This window comes from Bos taurus, chromosome 11, assembly GCF_002263795.3.
Source record: "Bos taurus isolate L1 Dominette 01449 registration number 42190680 breed Hereford chromosome 11, ARS-UCD2.0, whole genome shotgun sequence".
NCBI classification, from domain to species: Eukaryota; Metazoa; Chordata; class Mammalia; order Artiodactyla; family Bovidae; genus Bos; species Bos taurus.
This window is the reverse complement of record NC_037338.1, coordinates 10,652,209-10,674,265: the sequence shown is the minus strand read 5'-3', so window position 1 is coordinate 10,674,265 and position 22,057 is coordinate 10,652,209. Positions and strand designations below refer to the sequence as shown.

Sequence of the window (22,057 nt, the reverse complement as noted above, 5' to 3'; positions counted from 1 at the left end):
AATAACTTATTTGTTGTTTCTGACTTTTGAATTTAACTGGATGCTCTGTATTTTTATTTGCTAAATCTGGCAACCCTAATCCTGAGGTTTCCTTTTGGGGTTGATATTGGAGCCCAACTCCCAGGAGAGCCCACAGAAAACAGTAGATAAACCTGGCATCTCTGGCATACACATGAAGGAATTTACCTGCCTGTGTCCAAAGAGGGCTGTCACAGCCAAGAGGCACCAGAGATGTTCTCCAGAAACCCTACTCATTGACTTTTCTACAGACATCAGCATCTGCTTGTAAATCTGCGCTCTAAGCCAGGCTTCTGGAGTGGGGATGGGGGGAGTGTCCACACTTCCTGTCCTGAATTGTTCTTCCTCCTTTTTCCAGCAGCTCTGAGGCTCCTCTTGGGTGTAGTTCTAGGCAGGCCCTGTTGAGTGCCCACCACTGCCTCGATCAGGTGCCCTTCACCTGCTGCATATCCCTGTTTGAATGGCCAATCTGTTTGTTCCCTGTGGCTTCTTTTGCCTTAATGTTCACTTTCTCTCTTACAGGCTTTTGAGTCACTATACATAATTTGATTGCTTTCCAAAGGCTGGATATTCAAATTCAAGTTTTATTGTGGTTTGAGACGGCTGAATATCATCAGGTGGATGTAGGTGATGACCTAGTCATGCCACCAGTAGGACAGTCCTAGAGATTGGCAAGAAGACTGAGACATAAGCTGATAACCCCCTGCCTGGTTTAGCAGATACATAGTGCAATGTTGGGAACACAGAAGAGCTCCCCAGGAACGAGGTTAGAGTGACCTGGAATGACTGGATCCGTTAGTGCAGGTGTTTCTAAGAATGCCTCGCCCAGCTTGAGGGACACCTGGGTCCTTTTTCTCTCTAACCTTCTTATCCCTAGTCCTTGCAGACTTCTATTAATAAGGTAGAGCTTCTCAATCTTTAGAGCACCTATGCATCGCAATGGCTGAGTGGGAAGAATGTAGTCTCTGGGTTTTTTTTGAGGATTTGTCCCCCTGCATGGCACAGTTTGAATAAATGGGGCTTGACCCTCACCCATAAGAGGATTTGGGGAAGGGGTGTCTCAAGGACAAAAGGAGTTGATATCAAGTTCAGGTCTCAAATGGGACAAGTAGGCCCCTACTCAGCAGGAAGTGGGATGGGAGGAACATACAGAAATAGAAATAGTTAATGAGTCAAACTGGTGGAAGTTGAGCCAATCTTTTAGGGAGGCTCAGCTCCTTCTGTGAAACCTTTGCTCTTCTCTAACTGGATTCTCAGGATCTGTAGTTCAGGAATTCATGATTTTTATACAACACATATATTCTGTGGCTTCCTCCCCTGTTTGAGGATTCAATGTTGACGTTTAACCAAGAAGTAGATCTAGGAGCTGGGTGCAGCCACTCTCCACTCCTGAACCTCGGCCCCTGTGTGCACTACTTCCAGGTCTCTCTATGGATTAGTCCCACAGGGGCCCCAAAATGGAACATGTCCTAGCTGACCTTATGTAGCAACCTGCTCCTCCTCTGGGCCCCTTGATGCTACTGTCTACCCTGCTACTCTTCCAGAAACTTCCTTGCCACCTTTCCTCCAATCAGTCCCTTCCTGTTATTTGATTCTCTAAATCTCTCCTATACATACTTCTCTTTACCCCACTCCCACTACCCTAAGGGAGACCATTGTTTTTTTGTCACCTGGGATCCTGCAAAGGCCTTCCAGCTCATTTCTCTGCCTCCATTCCAAGACCCCAGACTGCAGCTGGCACTGGGCAGGATATGGTCCCTGTCCACTGCACTGTGGATGGGACAGACTGACTCATGATGTGATCGGTGGGCTCAATCTTGAAAGATCAAAGGCTTCCTGGAGTGCCACCTGAGTTTAGCCAGGAAGGATGAGGGGGAGTGAATGGCAAGAAGCAGGAAATGCTTCTGCTAAAGCTATGCTGTCTTAGTAGTTTTCTTTATGAGGCAGGCCCTTAATGACACATATACCCTGAATCTCTTCCTTTCCTGGATTCTTTTTCTATTTACACACTAATTTCTACTGAGTCTGCTCCACTGTCACTTACCTCTCCCACCATGCTTCCCTCAACTCAGGTTTCTTTCACCCTAGCCTAAATCTCTGAACATGTGTAGTGGGAGGAATGGCAAACCATTAGAGTGGAAATCTCAAATATATGTCCCTAGGAGGCAGAAACACTCTAGAAATGGGCAGCACTCATTGCATTAACACATACCTCAAAGGCACACACATCTATCTCACACATACGCACACATGCTTTTCCCCATGTATTAGCTATTAGTGTTATTAACCAAGTATTTCTGCTTCTCCTTCCAGGCACATGAGAGCATTGCACCTATGGCATTCCCCCGCCCCTTGTGACTTGCTTTGGCCAATGAAATCAGAGCAAAAGTGATCTATGTTACTTCCAGGTAAATGCTTTAAAAGTTCACGCTCAATTTGCCCCACCCTCATTTCCTGCCTTCTGAGTTGAGGAGGCAGCATGTCTACTTGCAGCAGCCGGAGTCCCTAAGTGGCTATGGAAAACAGAGCTCCTGTTGATCTCCAGAAGATATATTTCATGATGGAGACATAAAACTGTGTCAGACCAGTGAGACCTGGGGATTGCTTGTTACTCTACCACAACCTAACTGATCCTGATCCTGTTGGGTATTCAGCATCTTGAATCTCTGAGTCAATCAAAGTTCCCATTCTCCTGCCCAGTTCCCTTAGGTTGGAATATTTTTAGGTTATTTAATCTCTTTTCCATTATGAAGGGGACACTTGCATGTTCCTTGTAAGAGTAGAACAAGGAGTCTATTTGACTGAACCTAAATTCAAAATGAACTCACAGAAATAGCTGTAAAACACAAAAGCAGGGTTTCCCTGGTGGCACAGTGGATAAGAGTTCGCCTGCCAATGCAGGGGACACGGGTTCAATTCTTGGTCTAGGAAGATTCCACATGCCGTGTGGCAGCTAAGCCCATGCACCACTGAGCCCATGCTCTAAAGCCTGTACTCTGCAACCAGAGAAGCCATGCAAAGAGAAGCCCGTGCACTGAAACCAAGAGTAGGCCCACAACTACAGAAAGCACGCACAAAGCAATGAAGACCCAGTGCAGCCGTTAATTGATTAAAAAACACGAAAGCATTTGCTGAGTTATTCAAAAGCATAGTCTAGATAGTCTACATATGTCACACTGACTAGTGCACGTCCAAAAGCAATCCACTAACAAATCTCCCTTTCACCAAGAGCAAAATGCCAGTTTCTTCCTCCGGAATAGCCCTAGCACTAGTAGGCTAATTTCAAAGGTCCCCCCGACTGTAGGCCTAATTCTGCCATTTAGTAGTGGATGACCTTGGAAAAATTACCTCTTTGAGGCCTAGTTCCTTTATCTGAAAATGGTTAAAGTAACAACAGGCTTCTCTGGTAGCTCAGATAGTAAAGTATCTGCCTGCAATTTAGGAGACTAGGGTTTGATCCCTGGGTCGGGAAGATCCTCTGGTGAAAGGAATGGCTACTCACTCCAGTATTTTTGCCTGGAGAATTCCATGGACAGAGGAGCCTGGCGGGCTACAGTCTATAGGGTCGCAAAGGGTCAGATACGACTGAGTGACTAAAACACACACACACACACACACATAATAACTATGTCATAGAAAGAGAAGGAAAGTTACATTTACACATTTGGTATACTCTTCAAACAGACTGAGAAAGGGTATGGAAAGGAAAAAGGAAAGGTCTATGCAAATATAAATTGATAATGTTTTTAACCAACACATGACCAAAGAAGAAACATAAAATGAACTTCCCAATGCCTTCAGTCTTTAAAACCAAGCTAAAGTGTGGACACTGGAGTGTATTTACATTTCTGCAAAAGGTCCCATAATACAAAGCTCATTCTTCAAATAGGACAAATTGCTTATTACCTAAAAGGGAAGGAGTGCCGTCAAATGCCTCAGAGGAGGTCAGTCACACTCAATCATTTGCTGGTTGGGCAACCACCCAGCAGTGGCGCTTCCACGCAGTGCCTTCCGGAAGAACCGCGCGCGCACATCCAATTATACCTCTTGTGCCCTTTGCTCAGTGCTGAATTCAGTTCAGTTCATCAATGGAAGCCCTACTTATTCCCCAGCCCCACCTCTATCCCTCTCCAGGGAAACGCCCCCTGCCAATTATGTAGTGCCAGCAGTCCTTTAAGCTTTTGCCTCTCCAGACGGTATTTCCCTTTCTAACCCTCGGGCCAGCGGCGCAACCAGGTCCTGACCGTATCTGAGCGATTGCCTAAAAGGTTCAGCCCCCGGCCCCTAGGGGTGGGGCCCGCCAAGCCGGTTTATAAATGGAGCCTCCTTGGGTCCGCCTCCTCTAAGCGCCTCCGGCGTGATCTTGGTCGGCGCCTAGGTGCTGAAGTAGCTTCTCGTACGCTTCTCAAAGTTGAGGGTGCAACACCGGAAGGGCTTGTTAAAACAGAGCGCTGCGCCCCACCCCCAGAGTTTCTGCCTGAGTAGGTTTAGGGTGGGGTCCAAGAGCTTGCATTTCTAACAAGTGCCCAGGTGTCGGTGATGCTGCGCATCAGGGACCGCACTTAGCTTCTAGGCTGCCTGGAGACGGAGAGGCTCGCGGGCAACCTCCACGCCGGTCCCAGCTGCTCTACTGCCCTGAGCGCTGGTCTAGTAGGAATAACCCGTCAGCACAGGAGGCTGCAGCCCTGGGAAGGCAGGGCCTGAGGAATTTGGATTTTATCTTAGGGGCCCCTGAAGGGTTCCTGCAGGTAGGAAGGCAAGCAGGAATAAACCTCGGAAGCCTGTGGGTGCTCGGTGTTACCAGGATATTTCATTCATCAGATTCTCCTGACCTCCTTTCTGCACTGAACATATATTGATTGTCTAGGTTTAGGGTTACAACGGTGAAAAGACAGGGTCCCAACCTTCCAAGGGCTCATAGTAACTAGGAGGGAAATGTGCAAACGATTACAATACAGGTAAGATAACTGTTTCTAGGGAGGCAGCGTCAAACTTCTGGAGAGAGTGGGCGGGACTCGGAGCCTGAGGAGCCGGAAGCCGTTTCATGTAAGAACTGGCATTTATGCAGAGACTTGCAGAATGAATGGGAATTTGGCAGGTAGAAGGAGAAACTGGGAAGGGGTTAAAGTGGGAAGGGTTAGGCAGACGGAATGAGCGACAAGACTGCTCAAATAGAAGTTTCCAGAGGGAGACTGGGAGCTTGTCTGGTGGGCGGCCGGTTTCCCTCCCGCTTCTCTGGTTGCTCCTCTGTCTCCTTTCTTTGCTGGCCTCTTGTCAGCTGCTGTCCCTCACGAGCTGGTGTTTGCCAGGGCTCTGGCCTGGCTGCCTTTCCCTCTCACTCTCCATGTCCATTCCTCCAAACGTGAGGCCTCCTGAGCTGCTACCTGTTGGGGCCCACATGTGTTTCCAGCCCAAGCCTAGCCTCCTCCGTGCCACACAGATGTCCCCGGTGCCTCCTGTACTCTATCTTGGTGAGTGGGGCCCTCATCCACCTTGTTACCTAAGCCAGAGGATTTTGTGAAATGCCTCTTCCATATATAGCTGGTGAAGAGTGAACTGGCACAGTGAATTGCTGGTGCCATTCACCAAGACAGAAAACAAGAGGAAAGATGCCAGGCTCAAATTTTGTCTACAGTTCACTAGCTGAGTGACCTTGAGCAAATTAATCTATTCCCTTACCTGTACAGTGGGTTTCAAGATAGGCCCTACCTCAGAAAGTTGTTATATGGGTTTAACAATAATTGTTATTTATTAAGCACTGTGTTAAGTATTTTATGTGGATTCCTTCAGAGTTGATGAGTCTGAGGTCACTCTGCTATTACGTGCCAGAGCCAGGTCTGGAACCCACAGTTCGCCCCCTTCTTCATTATCACACTATCTGGAGATTGTCTATCAAATAGGGAAATACTTTCAATATAATGTTAAGTAAAAAGTGGACAACAAATTGCATAACCAGTGTGAGTGCAGCCATCTTTTAAAAAAAGGAAATACTCTAAAGACAGAAAATGCTAGAAGGAAATATAGCAAACGGTTAAATGTTGTATTGAGGTTATTTTTGTCTTCTAGTTCTCTATTTCCTGTGTTTTCTTTAATATATATAATTTTTACTAAAAATAAAATATTTAAAACATTAAGCATTCATTACATTAAAAACAATTACAAGCCCACAAACTGTTCTGTTTGACTGGAAATTACACTCCACTGGTATCTCTTCTCAGTTCCAGTCTTAACTTCCCTGAACAGAAATTCTTTCCTACTCTCAAAGGCCGGAGTAGGAAGTAGGTATTGGAGCCATGTTCACACCCTCCCCACAGCTGACAACCTGGCCCCTCAAGGAGGCTGTCAAAATTAGGTCTGTGGGGAGGGAAGTTCCAGACAGAATGCGGGCTTCTCCTACCGCCTAGGGCTTTCTGGACAGCGCTGCTTGAGATCAATTACTTTTTTCTTCTTCTAAATAAGCGGCCGAATGCTCTTTTTCCAGTTCTGGCTGAGTCGTTAGCTTCAGCCCAGTGGTGACGCCTGCCAGGTACCTGGCTCGGTGAACACCGCCCAAACTGGTCAGGCCAGTCCTCCCGTGGATGTTTCTGCCAGAACTTGCCTGTGTGTGTGTGTGTGTGTGTGTGTGTGTGTTGTGTTGTGTTAGAGACCCACCCTTCTCCCCAGCAACCCAGGTAGGTGGAAGGTAGCTTCGGGGACCAGCCTGGCAGTGTGGCCAGATGGGTGGAGCTGAATTAATCTAACCTGGAATTTCAACTTGGCCTGAACAACAGGTGAGATGAAAAAAGCAGCAGAGAGAACGGGATGTTCGGCAACTTAGAAATACTCTTATGCCTTGCCCCTTGCCCCCTGGCTGGAAAACAGCCCGGGGTGACTTTTCAAAGTCTGCGCTGGGTTATAGGGCTCGACCCCTCGGAGGCTGTCCGAGCCCCTCCTGAACGCTGTCCTCCTCGGTTACCCTCCGCGACGCGCCCGTTCCCCCTCCTCTGGGAGGCAGGGCGGGGGTATCGGATTAGTCTTTGTTTTCGACGCGAAAGAGCCGAGAGCGGCGCAGGGGAGGCTCGCGATGGCAGGGCCCCGGGGTCCGCCTGGGTAGGGCGCTGGGCTGCGATCCCGGCGAAGGTTCCTGCCGGTTGGCCCTTGGCCTCTGCTCGCGGGGTATCCCCTCCTTGCCCGCTAGGCTGACTCGGTACGCAAACGCGCGATGTCCCCCATTGTCCTGCCTCGGAATGAGCGAGCGGCGGCCAGGAGAGGGGGGTCAGTGGGGCCCGGAGTTCAGGACTCCCAGGGGCACTGGGGCCGTCCCAGGCCGCTCGGCCCGCAGGGAGTGGCAGGAAGTGGGGACACCGAGGCCGGCTCGGCCGAGGGCCTAGGCTGGGAGCTCCGCGTGCCCCACCCCGCGCCGCCCGCCGTGCCCGCTCGGCTGCAGAAGCGCCGGAGGGCGGGGGCGGCCAACCCGAGGAGGGCGGCCGGGTCCCGGGAGGACCGACCGCGGGGGAGGGGAGGTACTGCAGGTGCAAAGGCGCGGCGTCCGGGCCGGGCCCTGCCCCCATCCACTTCAGGACCGCCCGCACCGTCCCCTCCCCCTCCACGGAACTCCCCCCCTCGCGCAGCCCCGAGCCCGGCGGAGGGGGCGGCGGCGGGGCCGGCGGGGCTCGGCGGGGCCGCACGTGCGCGCCCTCCCGGGCGGGGGAGTCCCCGGGCGAGCACGTGCCGCGGCGCGCGGGGGGCGGGGAGTCCCGCGGACGCCTTCATTGCTGCTGCTGCTGCCGCCGCGGCCGCCGCTGCCTCTTCCTTCCTCCTGCGCCGTCCCCTCATCGGCCCGGGCGGGGGGCTCCGTGCGCCGAGCTCGGTCGGGCCAGGCGCTCCAGGAGGCGGGCGCCCCAGGCGGCGGCGGCGGCGGCCGCGACGGTGGTGGCGGCGGCGCGGGCCGGGAAACTTTGCCCCTTTGTGCGCTCCGCCCCGGAGGCGGCGGGCAGGTCGGTGCAGTCGGTGCCTTTCCGGCTCCGGAGTGGGGGAGGGGAGGCCTGGGGGGGGGGGCCCGCAGGGGAGGGGACGGTCCGGGGGGGCCCCGCTACTTTGTTGCGGGAGACGAGGCGGGGGTGCTGCGGGTCATAGTGTAGCCGAGCCGGGCGGGGGCGGCGGGGCGGGGCGGGGGCTGCGGAGCCGCCGAAGCCGAGCGGCCGAGGCCCCAGAACAAAGGAGCCCGAGCGGCTGCGCGCGCGCGGCCGGGCCTGAGCCGGAGCGCGCCCCCCTCCCCGCGCCCCCTCGTTGGAGCGGGCCGCCCTCCAGGGTCCGGCCCGCAGGCTGGGCGGCCGGCGCGGGCTACCCCGGGCGCGCCCCACTCCAGGCCGCCTCTGCCCGGGACGCCTGGGCAGCCCCGCCGAGTGAAGCTCTCGGCAAACTTTATTTTGAAAGCTGTGCTCCCTTGGGGAAGGCCCAGCGACCTCCAGTGAGGGGCGTGTGGGAATTTTGGCAAAAGTCTCCCAAGCCTGTGGGGGTGGGGAAAAGGACAACTTTCTTAGACATCTCACCTTGACCGTCCCCTTAAATTCGCTGTCCAGGTTTCCTTAACACCCCGTCAGGCCCTCATCCTGCTCCATCAGGGAGCGGGTTGGCCAGTGTGCCCTGCCAGAGGTTCTGGACAGAATTTCATGAGAGCAAGCCCGTTGTCTTCCCCCAACTTCTCTTTTCCCAGAAGCAGGAAGAGGTAACAGAAAGAGTGAAAGTTGTCCCCCAGCCCCGAGTGATGCGCTTCCCCTTTCTGTCTCTTTTCCAGGCTGCGCGCTGCCTTCTCCATCATTCTGACCCGGGAGAGGAAAAGCCGGAGGAGAACCTCCTCACCCTACCCTGCCCCCGTCACACACCCACCTGCCCACCTCATGCCTGGGTCCAGGGTGGGTGAGGGTGAAGAGCCCACCCAGCCAAGATGATCCCTTCTCTGGGGACTGCCGCTGATGTCCTCCCCCAGATCCCGGGCCCCAGCAGGTGGGAGAGTGGCCCCCAACTGAGTCCTGTCAGACTGCTGCAGAGGAGGTGAAGAGGGGTTGAGAAGAGGTGCCCGTCCCGCAGCCTGGAGCTACTTGCCTTCGCTCTGTAGATTTTGACTGCTTTAGGAAGAAGGACTTGTTGGTGGCCTTTGCAGGCAGGAAGCTGGACTGTGGCTCTGCCCCAGCACCTATGCCCCCACCTCTGGCAACGTCATGAGTCAGTTTCAGGTGCCCCTGGCAGTCCAGCCGGACCTGCCAGGCCTTTATGACTTCCCTCAGGGCCAGGTGATGGTAGCGGGCTACCAGGGGCCTGGGCTTCCAGTGGCCGGGACTGAACCCCAACTCCGAGGGGGTGGAGATGGGCGGAAGAAGCGGAAGCGGTGTGGTACTTGTGAGCCCTGCCGGCGGCTGGAAAACTGTGGGGCTTGCACCAGCTGTACCAACCGCCGCACACACCAAATCTGCAAACTGCGCAAGTGTGAGGTGCTGAAGAAAAAAGTGGGGCTTCTCAAGGAGGTAAGTTGGGTCTTGCTTGACAGCCCTGTTTCTTCCTTGAGGGTGCTGCATTTACAAGAGTCTTGCTGAAGACCGTTAAGCCATTCTCCCGTTTTGATCCTCCAGGTCCAACTTTCAGTGAGGGCTGTGAATAGGAGCATAGCTGTCTTTAGAAGCTGGTTCGGGCTAGTTTGCCGCGCTTACAATTGGTGGGAGGGTAACCAGGTTGCACAGGGCTTTGAGCTAGCACTCTCATCCCGGATGTTTGCATTTGACTTGGGACAGTGGTATCCAGCTTTATCTTTAGAAGTTTTTTGTCTGGTTGAAGCCTCAGATATATTTCAAGGTCATGCTAATGCTTGGGTGATATGGGAGTGATGGTGTCAGGTAAGGGATGGAGGCTGATGGGTTTGGAAGGAAAAATTTGGAGTGATAGGGTAGTCTTACGCTGCCCTGATGGAGTGGGATGTTTCTTTCCCTAAATCTTTTTTTGGGTGCCATCCTTTTGGGGATGGTACCTAAAAATGTTTGGGAATTCAATGAGAAACCCATGGTTTGAGTTCCCACGCTAGACAGTACTTCTTGAGGTCAAGGACTTTTTATGCCTTGTGTTCTTAGGACCTGGCTCAGTTCCTTGGTGCGTCAGAAGCCCTCAGATGCTAATTGAATGAATGAATGAATGATGTGTGTTTGAGATGCTGTCAACCCCAGGAAGGAGTACTCCCTTAATTGGGAGTTGGGAGGGCAAGGGAGGGGAGGAGGAGTTGGAATGAGAACAGAGAGGGGAGAGGAGAGGCAGTGGCACTGCACTGTCCGTCTTTCCTTTGCATGCCGGTGGTGGGTTGCTGGCCGTGAGGCTGGTGGCAGCCGCCACAGCCGAGAGTTGGCAGAAGTAGGGACGAGTGAAGTGAAGCAGCTTGGGAGGAGAGCTGTAGCGGCCGAGGTCGCTTCAGGCAGCGGGACTCGCGCTGGACAGAGACCGAGGCCTGCGCTGTCCGTGGGGCTTCCCCGCTTTGCCCCTGATTTGTCCAAAGGATCGGACGACTCAGGTTCCCTCTCTGAGTCTGTCTTCTCCCTGGGGACGTGGAGGGGCTGTGCTTCTTGGCCTTTGAAGCCCTTTCCAGCTGGGCTGGAAACCGCTGTGCTTCTGGGAGCCGGGGCACCTGTGGCTTCGATGGGCTGGCGCCTCGCACTTGGGATTTCCCTGACCGCTGAGTGTCGGAGCTGTGCCGCCAGTTTGGTGGGGCCGTGGTCTTGTGGCTGGGAAGAAAGATCCAAGTGTTTGGGTCAGGAAAGTGGCCGTTGCTGGGATGTTTCTGCCCCTTCTCTCCTTCTCTTGTCTGCTCCCTGTGGAAGCTGCATATCACGGCCCAGGGATAGCGGATGGGTGCCCTGTTTCCCCAGTCTAAGGTTAAAGCAGACATCTGGATCACATCTGCAGCTCCCCACCCCAGCCTGGGAGACTGTGTGCAGCCCCTTTATGTTGCTGCTGTTTACGGGGGAGTTGGTATCCTGCTGGCCCAGTGCCCTGTGGGTCGTTTCTGAAAGAGGGGTGGGGTGGGACCAGGGGTAGGCTTCACTCCTGGGCATGAGAGCTCTTATTTCGGTATAAGGAGGACATGCCCCGTCTACTTTGTAAGGCTTGGTTCCTTTGCTTGCTTCCTTCTAGGGTTTATCTCCTTCTTTGCTGCCTTCCTCTCACTTCATTCCTCTCAAACCCTGGGGGATGAGCTTTCTGGGCTGGATGTTCCTAGAATGCGTGGCTCTTGTGAACCGTGTTTAAGTTCTTCTTTTGGCATCAAGGAGGTGCACCTGAATGGAAGGGGCTGGGAGTCTAGCCAGGGGCCTGTCATCCTTGTGTGTAAGCTGCTGCCCTGGATTGCCAGTGGTCGCGGTTAAGAGAGGAGGAATCTGGCTTGGCTGAGGCTTAGAGTCAAGCCCCTGGATGTTTACGTCTCTGCGGACCTTGCCACGGCCGGCTGACTCTCAAGGCCCACAGGATTGGGGAAAACGCAGCTGGTGTCCTGTGGTTCCCCCCAGACAGAGGGTCCACACGCTTATCTGTGGACCAGTGCGGCCCCATGACAAGTTCTCTGGGTTTCTGCAGAAACCATGGGAAGGGGACAATGGAGTGAGCTTTGTCTTGAAGCTAACTTTGTTTGACTTAAAGACCAGAACTTTGTTTTAGGGATAGGTACTTTCTACTTTTTTGATGATTGAAAATATACTTTCTTTTATGGAATGGAAGTGTTGATAGAAAGTAGATCTTTTTTTTATTTTTATCTAAAGAACAGTCTTGGCAAAATACAGAATAGTAACTAGTGTCTCTCACCATAATTTTTTTTTTAATTGGTCTGTGAAGGCTAAGAGCGTGGGAACCACTGTCCAGGCAATACTGCATTTGACAAATGTATCGCTGGCAAAGCTGACAGGCCCTCTAGGCTGTTCCTGAGTGAGAGCCCAGGGAACCAGCCCGGCATTTACAGCCCCTAGGGGACTGCTGGGACCTTCACCACCAGGTCTGAGCGGCCATGTAAAGGAGGGGACATGTCCCAGGATTTGGGAGATTGGGAAAGGAGGAAACCTATCCCTTGGGAACAGAACTTTAGATCTTAGCCCCTGCTCTTCAGGTGGGACAAGACAGAGCGTCCCAGGAGCCTCCTGGGGGTCAGGCCCTCTCCCTGCATCCATGCTTCTCAGTGTCTCCCCTTTGGGCATCCTTTCTGCATGTCCATCCTGTCTCCACCTCCTCCAGCTTCCTTTGGGACTTACACAGAGCTGTCTGCTGACAGCTGCTTTGTGTCATCATGTAAGAGGGGGAACCTTATCTTGATTTTCTTGTCTCCTTCCCTGCTCCTCACTTTTTTACCCAGTGTGGGTAGGTGGTGCTACAGAGCCCCTCTAGTCAGAGACATTCCATATTTTAACTCTAGAGGCGACTCCCAGGCCTGTTCCTGTCCACCACAGAGGTAAGTGACTACTCGCGCCTCTGGGTAACACGCCTGCAGGAGTTCATTTCTGCAGCTGTGGTCTTCCTTCCTAGTCCCAGGAAGGCTTTAGATCCTAGGCTGATGTCAGAGGCTGTTTGACTTCCTCATCCTTTTTTACCTGAGTGGTGGCTTGTAGAAAAGTAGGCTCTGGTGAGTGTGGAGATGCAGAGCCCAAAGTAAGTGCTATGCTGCTTATTCTCTTGAGCATTGTTTTCTTTTTTTTTTTCCCCTCACATGTCAGATGGGGTAACCCTTCTTTGTGAGGATTAATTGAGATAAAATATGCAGAATGTCTAGTACATGGTAGGTAATCAGTGCATGGTGACAAAACATTCCTAGAACATCTAGAAGAGAATTAATCTTTATGCATAAAAATTATATATGTTAGTCTCTGAGCTGTAATTGTTTATTAAATGTTTATTTCAAGACATTCCAGCTTACTCATAGAACTGTGGGGCCAGGCAAGAGGAGGGAGGAGTTTGCCAGCCTCTTTCCTCGGGGAGGAGACTGGACATCCAGGAGCGAGGAGCTGGTGTGGCCCAGGGCCTGACCAAAAAGCTGCCCATGGGTGAGGGAAGTGAAAGTTTGATAAAGAGGGTAGGAGAAAAACTCCTTGTAAAAAAAAACTTCCCGGAAGTGTGTATACATGAGGTTAGAAGCATGAGTGAGAAATAGAAATATATATGGTGTGTCTAGCCCTCAGCCAGGTGGATTTCGTGGCTGAAACAAAGCTCTAGGCCCGTGTTGAGAAAAGATACTTTGGAATTTGGGATCTCTCAACAGTATCGGAACACCTGACCAATTCTTGCCTCACCTGCTCCTGGCTCTGTCTTCCTGAAGATGGGCTGTGGGTGGGGTGAGGTGGGGGATGCTATCAGGAGGGTAGCAGTTCCCACCAGCGAAGGGAGAATTGATTGGTAAAGTAGAAGTGATGAGGCTCTTTAGAGACAGGGAGCCCATCTCAGCATTTGTGAATCCAGGGAGACACCTGGGCAAGGAGTGATGTTGGCCGTAGACTTCAGAAAATTGTTTTTCAGATGTAAACAGTTTTAAACCCCATGGCTACAGACTCTAAAAGGGAAGTTAGCTGGAGGGATAGGATTGCTTTATACAAAGAAAATGCTGACTCAGCAGTCCCAAATGGGGCCCCAAGGAGGAAGGTGGTGGGGGCTAAGAGCTGGACCATCTGTGTGGCTGCTTGGGCAGCTGTCTGGTGAGTACAGATGGTGAAAGATCATGCTTTTTACATGGAAAGGGGGTGCGAGTCAACGGTAGTCTGACCCTTTAAGAAGAATATTAGAGAGTCCAGTGGCCAGAATGTGCTGAGATGGTGGAAGATGCTCAAGACAATAATAGTCTTTTATATGTTCCCAGTACAACACAGAAGGAAAGGGTTTGGAGCAGAACTGGTGACAGAGAGAAGCCTTTGGAGCAGAACTGGTGACAAAGAGAAGCCCCTAGGTCCCTGTTGTGTCGGTATAAACTGTATAAACTGTTATAAACTGGGGAAAGGATAAACCATGGCATGTGTGGTTAGGGAGGGAGAGACAGCTACCCTACCTGAATCTGAGTTATCAGCTCCCTACTATACACCTTCAGGTATGCCCATGGAATGGCATCATTGTGGAATTACATGATGATTGGGAGAGAGCCGGAAGACCAGAGACAGGTAGAAAGTTCAGTTTTTCAAAGATATGCTGGAAATTGTAAACCAGTGTCAGTTTTTGACCATTCAAGAGCAGATTTCTAAATTAGTGATTTTTCATTTACGGCTGTGCTGGGTCTTTGTTGCTGTGCGGGCTCTTCTCTAGTGGTGGGCGGGGGCTGCTCTCCAGTCGCGGCGCATGGGCTTCTCACTGCAGTGGCTTTCTTTGTTGTGCAGCATGGGCTCCAGGGCCCGTGGGCTCAGTAGTTGTGTCGCATGGGCTTCGCTGCTCTGTGGCGTATGGAATCTTCCCAGATCAGGGATCAAACCCCTGTCCCCTGCATTGGCAGGCAGACTCTTAACCACTGGACCACCGGGGAAGTCCTAGACGAGCAGATTTTTTAAAAGGTGGTTCATGAGATTTAGAAAGACAAACGGTGGGCTCGGGGATCCCTGTGGTTCTCTACAAAGCAATTCAAGTCAAACCAGTGGGCCTGGATTTCTGCAAATAAATGATAGTGCTTCCTTCTAGCGTCATAGATCAGAGGGCCAGTTTTTTATCTAAAGTCATTCTGAAGAGGCGGAGAAAGCAACGGCACCCCACTCCAGTACTCTTGCCTGGAAAATCCCATGGACGGAGGAGCCTGGTAGGTGGCAGTCCATGGGGTCGCTAAGAGTCAGACACGACTGAGCAACTTCACTTTCACTTTTCACTTTCATGCATTGGAGAAGGAAATGGCAACCCACTCCAGTGTTCTTGCCTGGAGAATCCCAGGGACAGGGGAGCCTGGTGGGCTGCCGTCTATGGGGTTGCACGGAGTCAGACACGACTGAAGCGACTTAGCAGCAACAGCAGCATTCTGAAGCGGACACAGGTATAATTACCCTGTTCAGAATTTTACCAACCAGTATGGATCAGGGATTCTATGTTGGGATCACCTGGATCCCACTTCTAGGGATTCTGTCAGTAGTTTGGTTGTTCTGGGGAGGACTCCAATTGGGCTGGTGCTCCGCCAGGTATATCTAATGTGTAGTTAGAGTGGAACTCCTCTGACTCAGATGAGAGCTGAGTTGATGGGCACTCACTAGGACTGCACGTTGCTCACCTGAGTCTTAGGGGACCTGAATGGATTACAACCATGTTTCCACCTTGCTGATCAGTGGACTGGCAGAATCAGCATCACCTGGGAGCTTGTTAGAAATGCAGACTCTCAGACCTTGCATCAGACTTACTGAATGAGAGCCTGCACTTGAACCACATTCCCAGGTGATTTGTATGTCCTTGAGAGTTTGAGGAGCCGGTCTGTGGCACTTCTGTGAGTGGAGAAGGGGGTAAGGCGTGGAAAAGGGGACAGAAACAAGTCTTGATGAACACAGGTAAAGTACTCCCATTGCCAACAAGAGTAAGGAGGGTGACCCAACCTATTTTTAACCCTGTAGGCCAGGGAGACAAGAACATCTTGAGATTTACTCCATGTTTCTTCTTGTTTTTCTGGAGTCCATTTCAGTCTAGTCTTACGAGCTATCAGTAACCCTTTAAGAACTTGTGCGTGTGTGTCTATGAGTGTGTGTATGTGTGTATTCTGAGAACAGTTGGAAAAGGGCTCTCAGAAGATGTTTGCTGCTCAGCAGCCTGACTTGGGACATGGGAGGCCCATGAGGGAGTAGTAGCTCGTGGTAGCTGGGAATGGCAGGAGCACATCCATAGAACTCTGGGTTTCATGGAAGGGCCTGGAGGGTTAGGAGCAGAAGAGATGTGTGCCCTCTAGCTCGGATGTAGGTAGGAGCAGGTATGATCAGTGGGTAGGTGTGTGGTCGCAGTAGTAGTGGTGATGCGATATTGAAGCTAAATGGTGAAACACGGGTAAAGGAGATTGGGGCAGTCTGGAAGAGTGGGATTCAGCAAAACTCAACAGAATTTAATCGGGGTAAATCCAAAGTCCTGCACGTATTTTTAAAAAAGAAAGAAATGTACAAGTAAGGATCCCTGGCTTCCCAGCAGGTAGGAAGAGCTGAAACTCTAAAAGGTGTGTTGAAAGCCTGTCTCTAGGAGCTCTGTCAAAGTGGTCACATGCAAGGCAACTGAAAAAGATGGTTGTTCAGCTTGGAAATGAATAAGTAGGGGAACTCAGGCTAAGATGAGTCCTATGTGGAAGAGGGAGTTAGTTCCTTTGTGTCGGGGAATGTGCAGAACTTTTATTCAGTTCAGTCGCTTAGTCGAGTCCAACTCTTTGCGACCCCATGAATCGAAGCACGCCAGGCCTCCCTGTCCATCACCAACTCCCAGAGTTCACTCAGACTCACGTCCATTGAGTCGGTGATGCCATCCAGCCATCTCATCCTCTGTCGTCCCCTTCTCCTCCTGCCCCCAATCCCTCCTGGCATTAGAGTCTTTTCCAATGACTCAACTCTGTGTGAGGTGGCCAAAGTATTGGAGTTTCAGCTTTAGCATCATTCCTTCCAAAGAACACCCAGGACTGATCTCCTTTAGAATGGACTGGTTGGATCTCCTTGCAGTCCAAGGGACTCTCAAGAGGCTTCTCCAACACCACAGTTCAAAAGCATCAATTCTTCGGTGCTCAGTTTTCTTCACAGTCCAACTCTCACATCCATACATGACTACTGGAAAAACCATAGCCTTGACTAGAAGGACCTTTGTTGGCAAAGCAATGTCTCTGCTTTTGAATATGCTATCTAGGTTGGTCATAACTTTCCTTCCAAGGAGTAAGCGTCTTTTAATTTCATGGCCGCAATCACCATTTGCAGTGATTTTGGAGCCCAGAAAAATAAAGTCTGACACTGTTTCCACTGTTTGCCCATCTATTTGCCATGAAGTGATGGGACCAGATGCCATGATCTTAGTTTTCTGAATGTTGAGCTTTAAGCCAACTTTTTCACTCTCCTCTTTCACTTTCATCAAGAGGCTCTTTAGTTCTTCTTCACTTTCTGCCATAAGGGTGGTGTCATCTGCATATCTGAGGTTATTGATAATTCTGGCAATCTTGATTCCAGCTTGTGCTTCTTCCAGCCCAGCGTTTCTCATGGTGTACTCTGCATAGAAGTTAAATAAGCTGGGTGACAATATTAGAGCATAGCAATTATAAGCAGGTAGACTGAGTGCATGTTTGAGAAAAAGAGTTGTCTAACATTTATAGCTGTTCCAAGACTGAAGAACCAGTCTTGTTTGTGCCTTCATAGGTCTTTGTAGAGGCTGGGATGTTATGAAGACGTCCTCTATCAGGTGGGGGCTTCCTCATGTGGTGGTCTCTTGCTCCAACTATGTAAGGTGTAGCATATTCCTTAGACAACTACATTGCAGATAAAACCTTGTTCTTAGTCCATGAAGTTTTTGGTCGATCTCTAGACCTAATCTCAGAGCTGGGTGGGAATATGGTCTGTGAACTTTCTGAAAATTTCAGCCAAGTGTGTGAATGTGCAGGGGTGTTTTTTCTCAGGGGAGAGGGTTCGTGGTTTTCAGCAAATTCTCAGGAGTGTTTATGACACCCCAAATTTAAAAAGTATGCTCTACCTGTGCTGTCTGATAAGGATGCCATTAGTCATGTGTGGCTACAAAAATTAAATTTAATTAACATGAAATTCAGTAACTCAGTCACACTGGCTGCCTTTCAAGTGGCTTGTGTGTTAGATATATAAATGTGTGTGTGTGTGTGTGTGTGTTTTATCTGTGTGGGTAATTCTACTGGACATGTAGTTTTCCTCCGTGGTCTCTAAACCCTCACTGAAGCCTGTTTCTGGGTTGGGGAAGTAGCTATCCTGGTTGGCTATTCTTGGGAGGATTTTTTGGGTTAGGATCCTTGTTCCCCTGCCAAGGTAAGTGGTGAGAGGAATAAGGAAGTTGGGTTAGGGTCCCTGTTCCCAGGGGCAGTGCTTTTTTGGGGGGTTCTAACCCAACGCAAAGCTTATTGCTTCTCATTGAAGGCTTGAGCCATGTTTAAATTATCTGCTATGGGGAAAAACAATAGGAATGAGGGGTGGCTCCCTATTCAAAGACACTTTCTGAAACTCCCTAGGGGGAGGTGACTCTCCCACCCTCACTCGTGCCCAGCAGCCCTGGTGAACCTTGTCTGAGTGTTCTTGCTCTGGCATGGACCCCACCCTGAGTCAGCAGCTGGCTCTCTGCCTTGGGCCTCTTGTTCTGGAGGAGGCAGTGTGGGGACTGGGTGAGCTGAAAGACCACTCTGGGGGGCGGGGGTCTCAGGAGTTGTCACTGATTCCCCTCCCCATCCCTTCTTTACAGCTCCCTTGTGGATCGAGGGCAGCATGCTCAGCAGGACAGAGGGTGTTGGAAAGGAACAGGACTCCTTTATCTGCCTTGAGCCCTGCCGCACTTCGGCTGGGAGAGTCCTTTAGGGTGGCGTTAGGCCTCAGCCTGAGTGTGTCTGTGCAGGGCGCAGCCTGCTGGCACACCTGGGGTGGACACACCCCTCCGTGGCCTTGTCTCCTGTCATTTGCCTAAGAGATCTGATAACCTGAGTTTTTATTAGTCACTGAGGGAGGGGAAAATAAAAGTCGGCACTCAGTGTGGGGTAACTGGCCAGGCCTTCGGTGACCTCTGCGGGGTTGCTCACTTGCTTTAGGGCGCTCGAGCTCTGTTCCTGAACTGCTGGTTCTGACCTGTACGCATTCCAACTCCATTGTGCCCACCTCCCCACAGCTGACCAGGGCATCGGTGGACAGAATGGTGCGCCTCCCACTACTGGTACAGACCAATTCCCGATGCTCCAAATGAAAAGGGAGTTGTATGAGGTAGACTCATTTGGGCCCATTTATCAGAATGCATGTACCCGCTAGCCCCCTACCCCATTTAATTACTGCCAGAGGAATCCTCAGGAAGGGGTGTGGAGATGCTGAGTCAGAAATAAGTGACAATGTACCAAACCAGAGTCTGTTCCCTTCTGAGTCTTTCTTGTGGGAAGGACACTGAGTGGCTCTCTCTGGTCTCATTTTGTTTTTTTTTTAATGTTTTTATTTTATTCTTTTGGCTGTGCTGCATGGCATGTGGGATCTTAGTTCCCAGACCAGGGGTGGAACCTGCACCCCTTTCATTGGAAGCACAGAGTCTTAACTGCTGGACTGCCGGGGGCGTCCCAGTCTTTTGATTGACTGCTCTGCTCTTTAAGGGTAGGCTCCGGGTGCCCTGGTTGTTGCTGGGAATGATCCTGGAGCCCTAGAGGAGAGAGAGAATGGCATCTTCTCATGGGGAGGCTGTGTCCAGTCTGGACGGCTGACAGTGCAGGATGGGGTGGGGCGCTGAGAGCCAGTGAGAGGAGAGCTGGTGCTAGAGGGATACGGAGGAGAGGTACCTTCCTGGAGTGTCTCCTCGGTCCCTGGCCCTCCTGTGTCCCCTGTGCCGGGGGAGGGCACTGGAGTCACTTTAGTTTCTGGAGGCAGGATGTCACCCGCTTTGACTGGTAGACTGCAAGTTGCCTTCCCAGCCTCCTCCTGCATATCGCAACTGGCTGTGTGGGGTGCTGCGCTGAGCCTGAGTTGGCGGTAAAGGGGAGGCAGCATTTACTCTGTCCTTAATGAGCTCACAGTCTGGGCAGGGAGACAAGCGTGGCAACAAATAATTACAGAGCAGTCTGGTAGGGCTACAAGGGAGGGATGCCTTAGGGGCAGAGACCAGTCTTAGTCACTGTTAGGCCAAGAGAGCCCATCATGGAAGGAAAGGGACCTGTTTTGAGAGTTTCAGCAGAGTGATATGTGAAGGATGAGGTGGGGCTTCCAGGAGGAGGGAGGCATCTTCCCTGAAGCTGAGTTGTACAGAGATGCTACTCAAATGCTCGAGACTGGTGGCAGGGGTGTGAAAGGACATAGACGGACCACAGGGCGCCAGCTGAGGGTGTTCATGAATCTTCAAGGTGGAAGATAAGACGTTTTGTGTTAATTACTCTTAGAAGGCTTCCCCTGGGGCTGTCCCCAGGTTTCTAAACCACTCACTATTCCTGTCTCACCTTCTCAATAACCAGTTAAGTTTCTGTTATTCTGTCATTCCAATTATTTGCTTGGGTCCTGGGACATTTGATGGCCCAAAACTGTTGAATATGGAGTGGGGAGACCCTGACGAAGTTCACAGAATATAAGATGTTCTTAGAAGCATTTAGCACGGCATGGGGGTTTGTGGGCAGAGCCACGACTGCTGCCTGCCAGCCTGGGGGGTCTGGGTGCGTCTGTTTGTTGGCATGGAAGTGTCCAGGTAGAGTCGCTGGCTGGCTGTGTTTTCCCTCTGACATCACCGGGTGCCCGAGTTCAGTCTGGTTCTCCTGCATCTCCAGGGAGGAGCACCTTTTCTTCCCTTGCTGCTGTTCTTCCACCTCCTCGGCTTTCTCCTCCCCACGATTGCCGTTGACACAGACTTCCGCTGCCAAAGCTAATTGTGAGGCCTGATCAGTGAATGAAGGCAAAGGCAGTTCCCATGACAACCGCAAAGAGTTTCAAATATAGGGGATGATGTGTGTGTGATGGGCTGCAATTACTTGGGTGGAAATTGATGCGTGGACACCAGTGACTTCAAACATAGGCTCTGAAGGTGGAGGGGGTGTTGGGTTTCTTTGGCAGGATCCTTTGTGCAGTGGAGAGGGAAGGGAAGGTCACAGACTTCCCCCACATTGGATTCCAAGTGCCTTCAGTGTATGGAATGCTGGGCAAAGAAAAAAAAAAAAAAAAACCAGGGCTTTGAAGAGGCACGACTCTAGCCATTCTGGTTGGAGAGGCAGGATACACAGACAAATAGCAGTACCAAGTGTCAAATGAGAAACACTGGAAGTGTGGTCAGCTGGCAGAGGACTCGGGTAACCTGAGAAGGCTTCCTGGAGGAAGTGGGGCTTGAACTGAGCATTGAAGTAAAGCCCTGTGGGGAGTGACCTTGTTCAGGACACAGCCATGGCAAGGCAAGAGAAGTCGTCCATCTACCCCCTGCCAACTCTAGAAGAGGTAGGTTGATAAAATCATAGAGCTACACAGAACAGCACCACCTGTATTGCTGCCAGTGAGGGAGTGAAGAGGGCCCAACTCAGTCTCCTAATTTCTCCATCTGTAAAATGGGCGTTAATAATTCCTATGTCATTGGTTTGTTTTGAGGGGTAAATAAGATACGGTACATCATGCTTCAGTTATGGGGCTTGGCATGGGGTTGCTGCTTGGTTGATCCTCCTATAAAGCCCCCCAAATCTGTTTCTGGATGCATCCCCATTTCTTAGTCTTTATATATTTGTGTGGGTTCTGGCCTGTGAGGATCTGTATTTCTGAGGTTCTCTGTGTTGGGGTATTTAGTGGGTTTTGAGAATGAGTTAATCCATTCACCTCTTCTCTAGTGGAGAGAGCTGTGACTCCATTTCTCCTGCTGGGAGTGCAGTGGGGTCTACGGGTCATGATGGAAAGTGGGGAGAGACCTTCAGCCCCTATGAGGGGGGGTCCCAGTTACCTTTGGGTTGGTCACTGTGAAGCCCCAGATACAGAAAGAGGGGCCGATAGAGAGTAGAGGGGGTCAGGTGTGAAGTGTGGAGAGTGTCCCTGCTGGAGGCAGGGTGGTCCCGGGATGCGCCTCTGTGACTCCTCGGAGCCCTAGCATTCCAGGTGTTTCAGAACAGGGCAGGAGGCCAGCGTGGGATGGAGGTGGTTGCAGGTGCACTGCCTTAGGGGCCATGGGCTCTGCTAGTGTGTCTGCAGGCTGCCAGGGGGTGGGCTGGGACCTGCAGTTGGGGTGGGATTTAGTTAGCACGGGGTGGGGTGGTGGTTCGAGCAGAGAGTCAGGGTGGCTTGCAGCCTTGTGAGGAAAACGTGTGCTGGCTGAACAAGGCTGGGTCTTGGCTATAGTTCAGGTGGCAGGTCCTCTCCCAGGAGAGCAAGTGTTCCTCTGATCTCTGGGGACCTCAGAGAACAGACCGACCTGGAGAGTGGCT

General features: G+C 51.5%; 1 protein-coding gene across 3 annotated transcripts in view; it reads left to right on the top strand.

The window, feature by feature from the left end:
- Positions 1 to 6,366: 6,366 nt before the first annotated feature.
- Positions 6,367 to 22,057, top strand: part of TET3 (tet methylcytosine dioxygenase 3) — a 112,203-nt gene continuing 96,512 nt past the window's right edge. For 2 of the 3 annotated variants that reach the window (XM_024999366.2, XM_024999364.2), the window contains exons 1-2: positions 7,886 to 7,994; positions 8,795 to 9,521. In XM_024999366.2, coding sequence (XP_024855134.1) covers positions 9,219 to 9,521 — 303 coding nt within the window. In that variant the 5' untranslated portion in view covers positions 7,886 to 7,994; positions 8,795 to 9,218. Of the gene's footprint in view, positions 6,789 to 7,885; positions 7,995 to 8,794; positions 9,522 to 22,057 lie in introns of those variants that run through there. The other variant, XM_024999365.2, reaches the window with a different exon arrangement.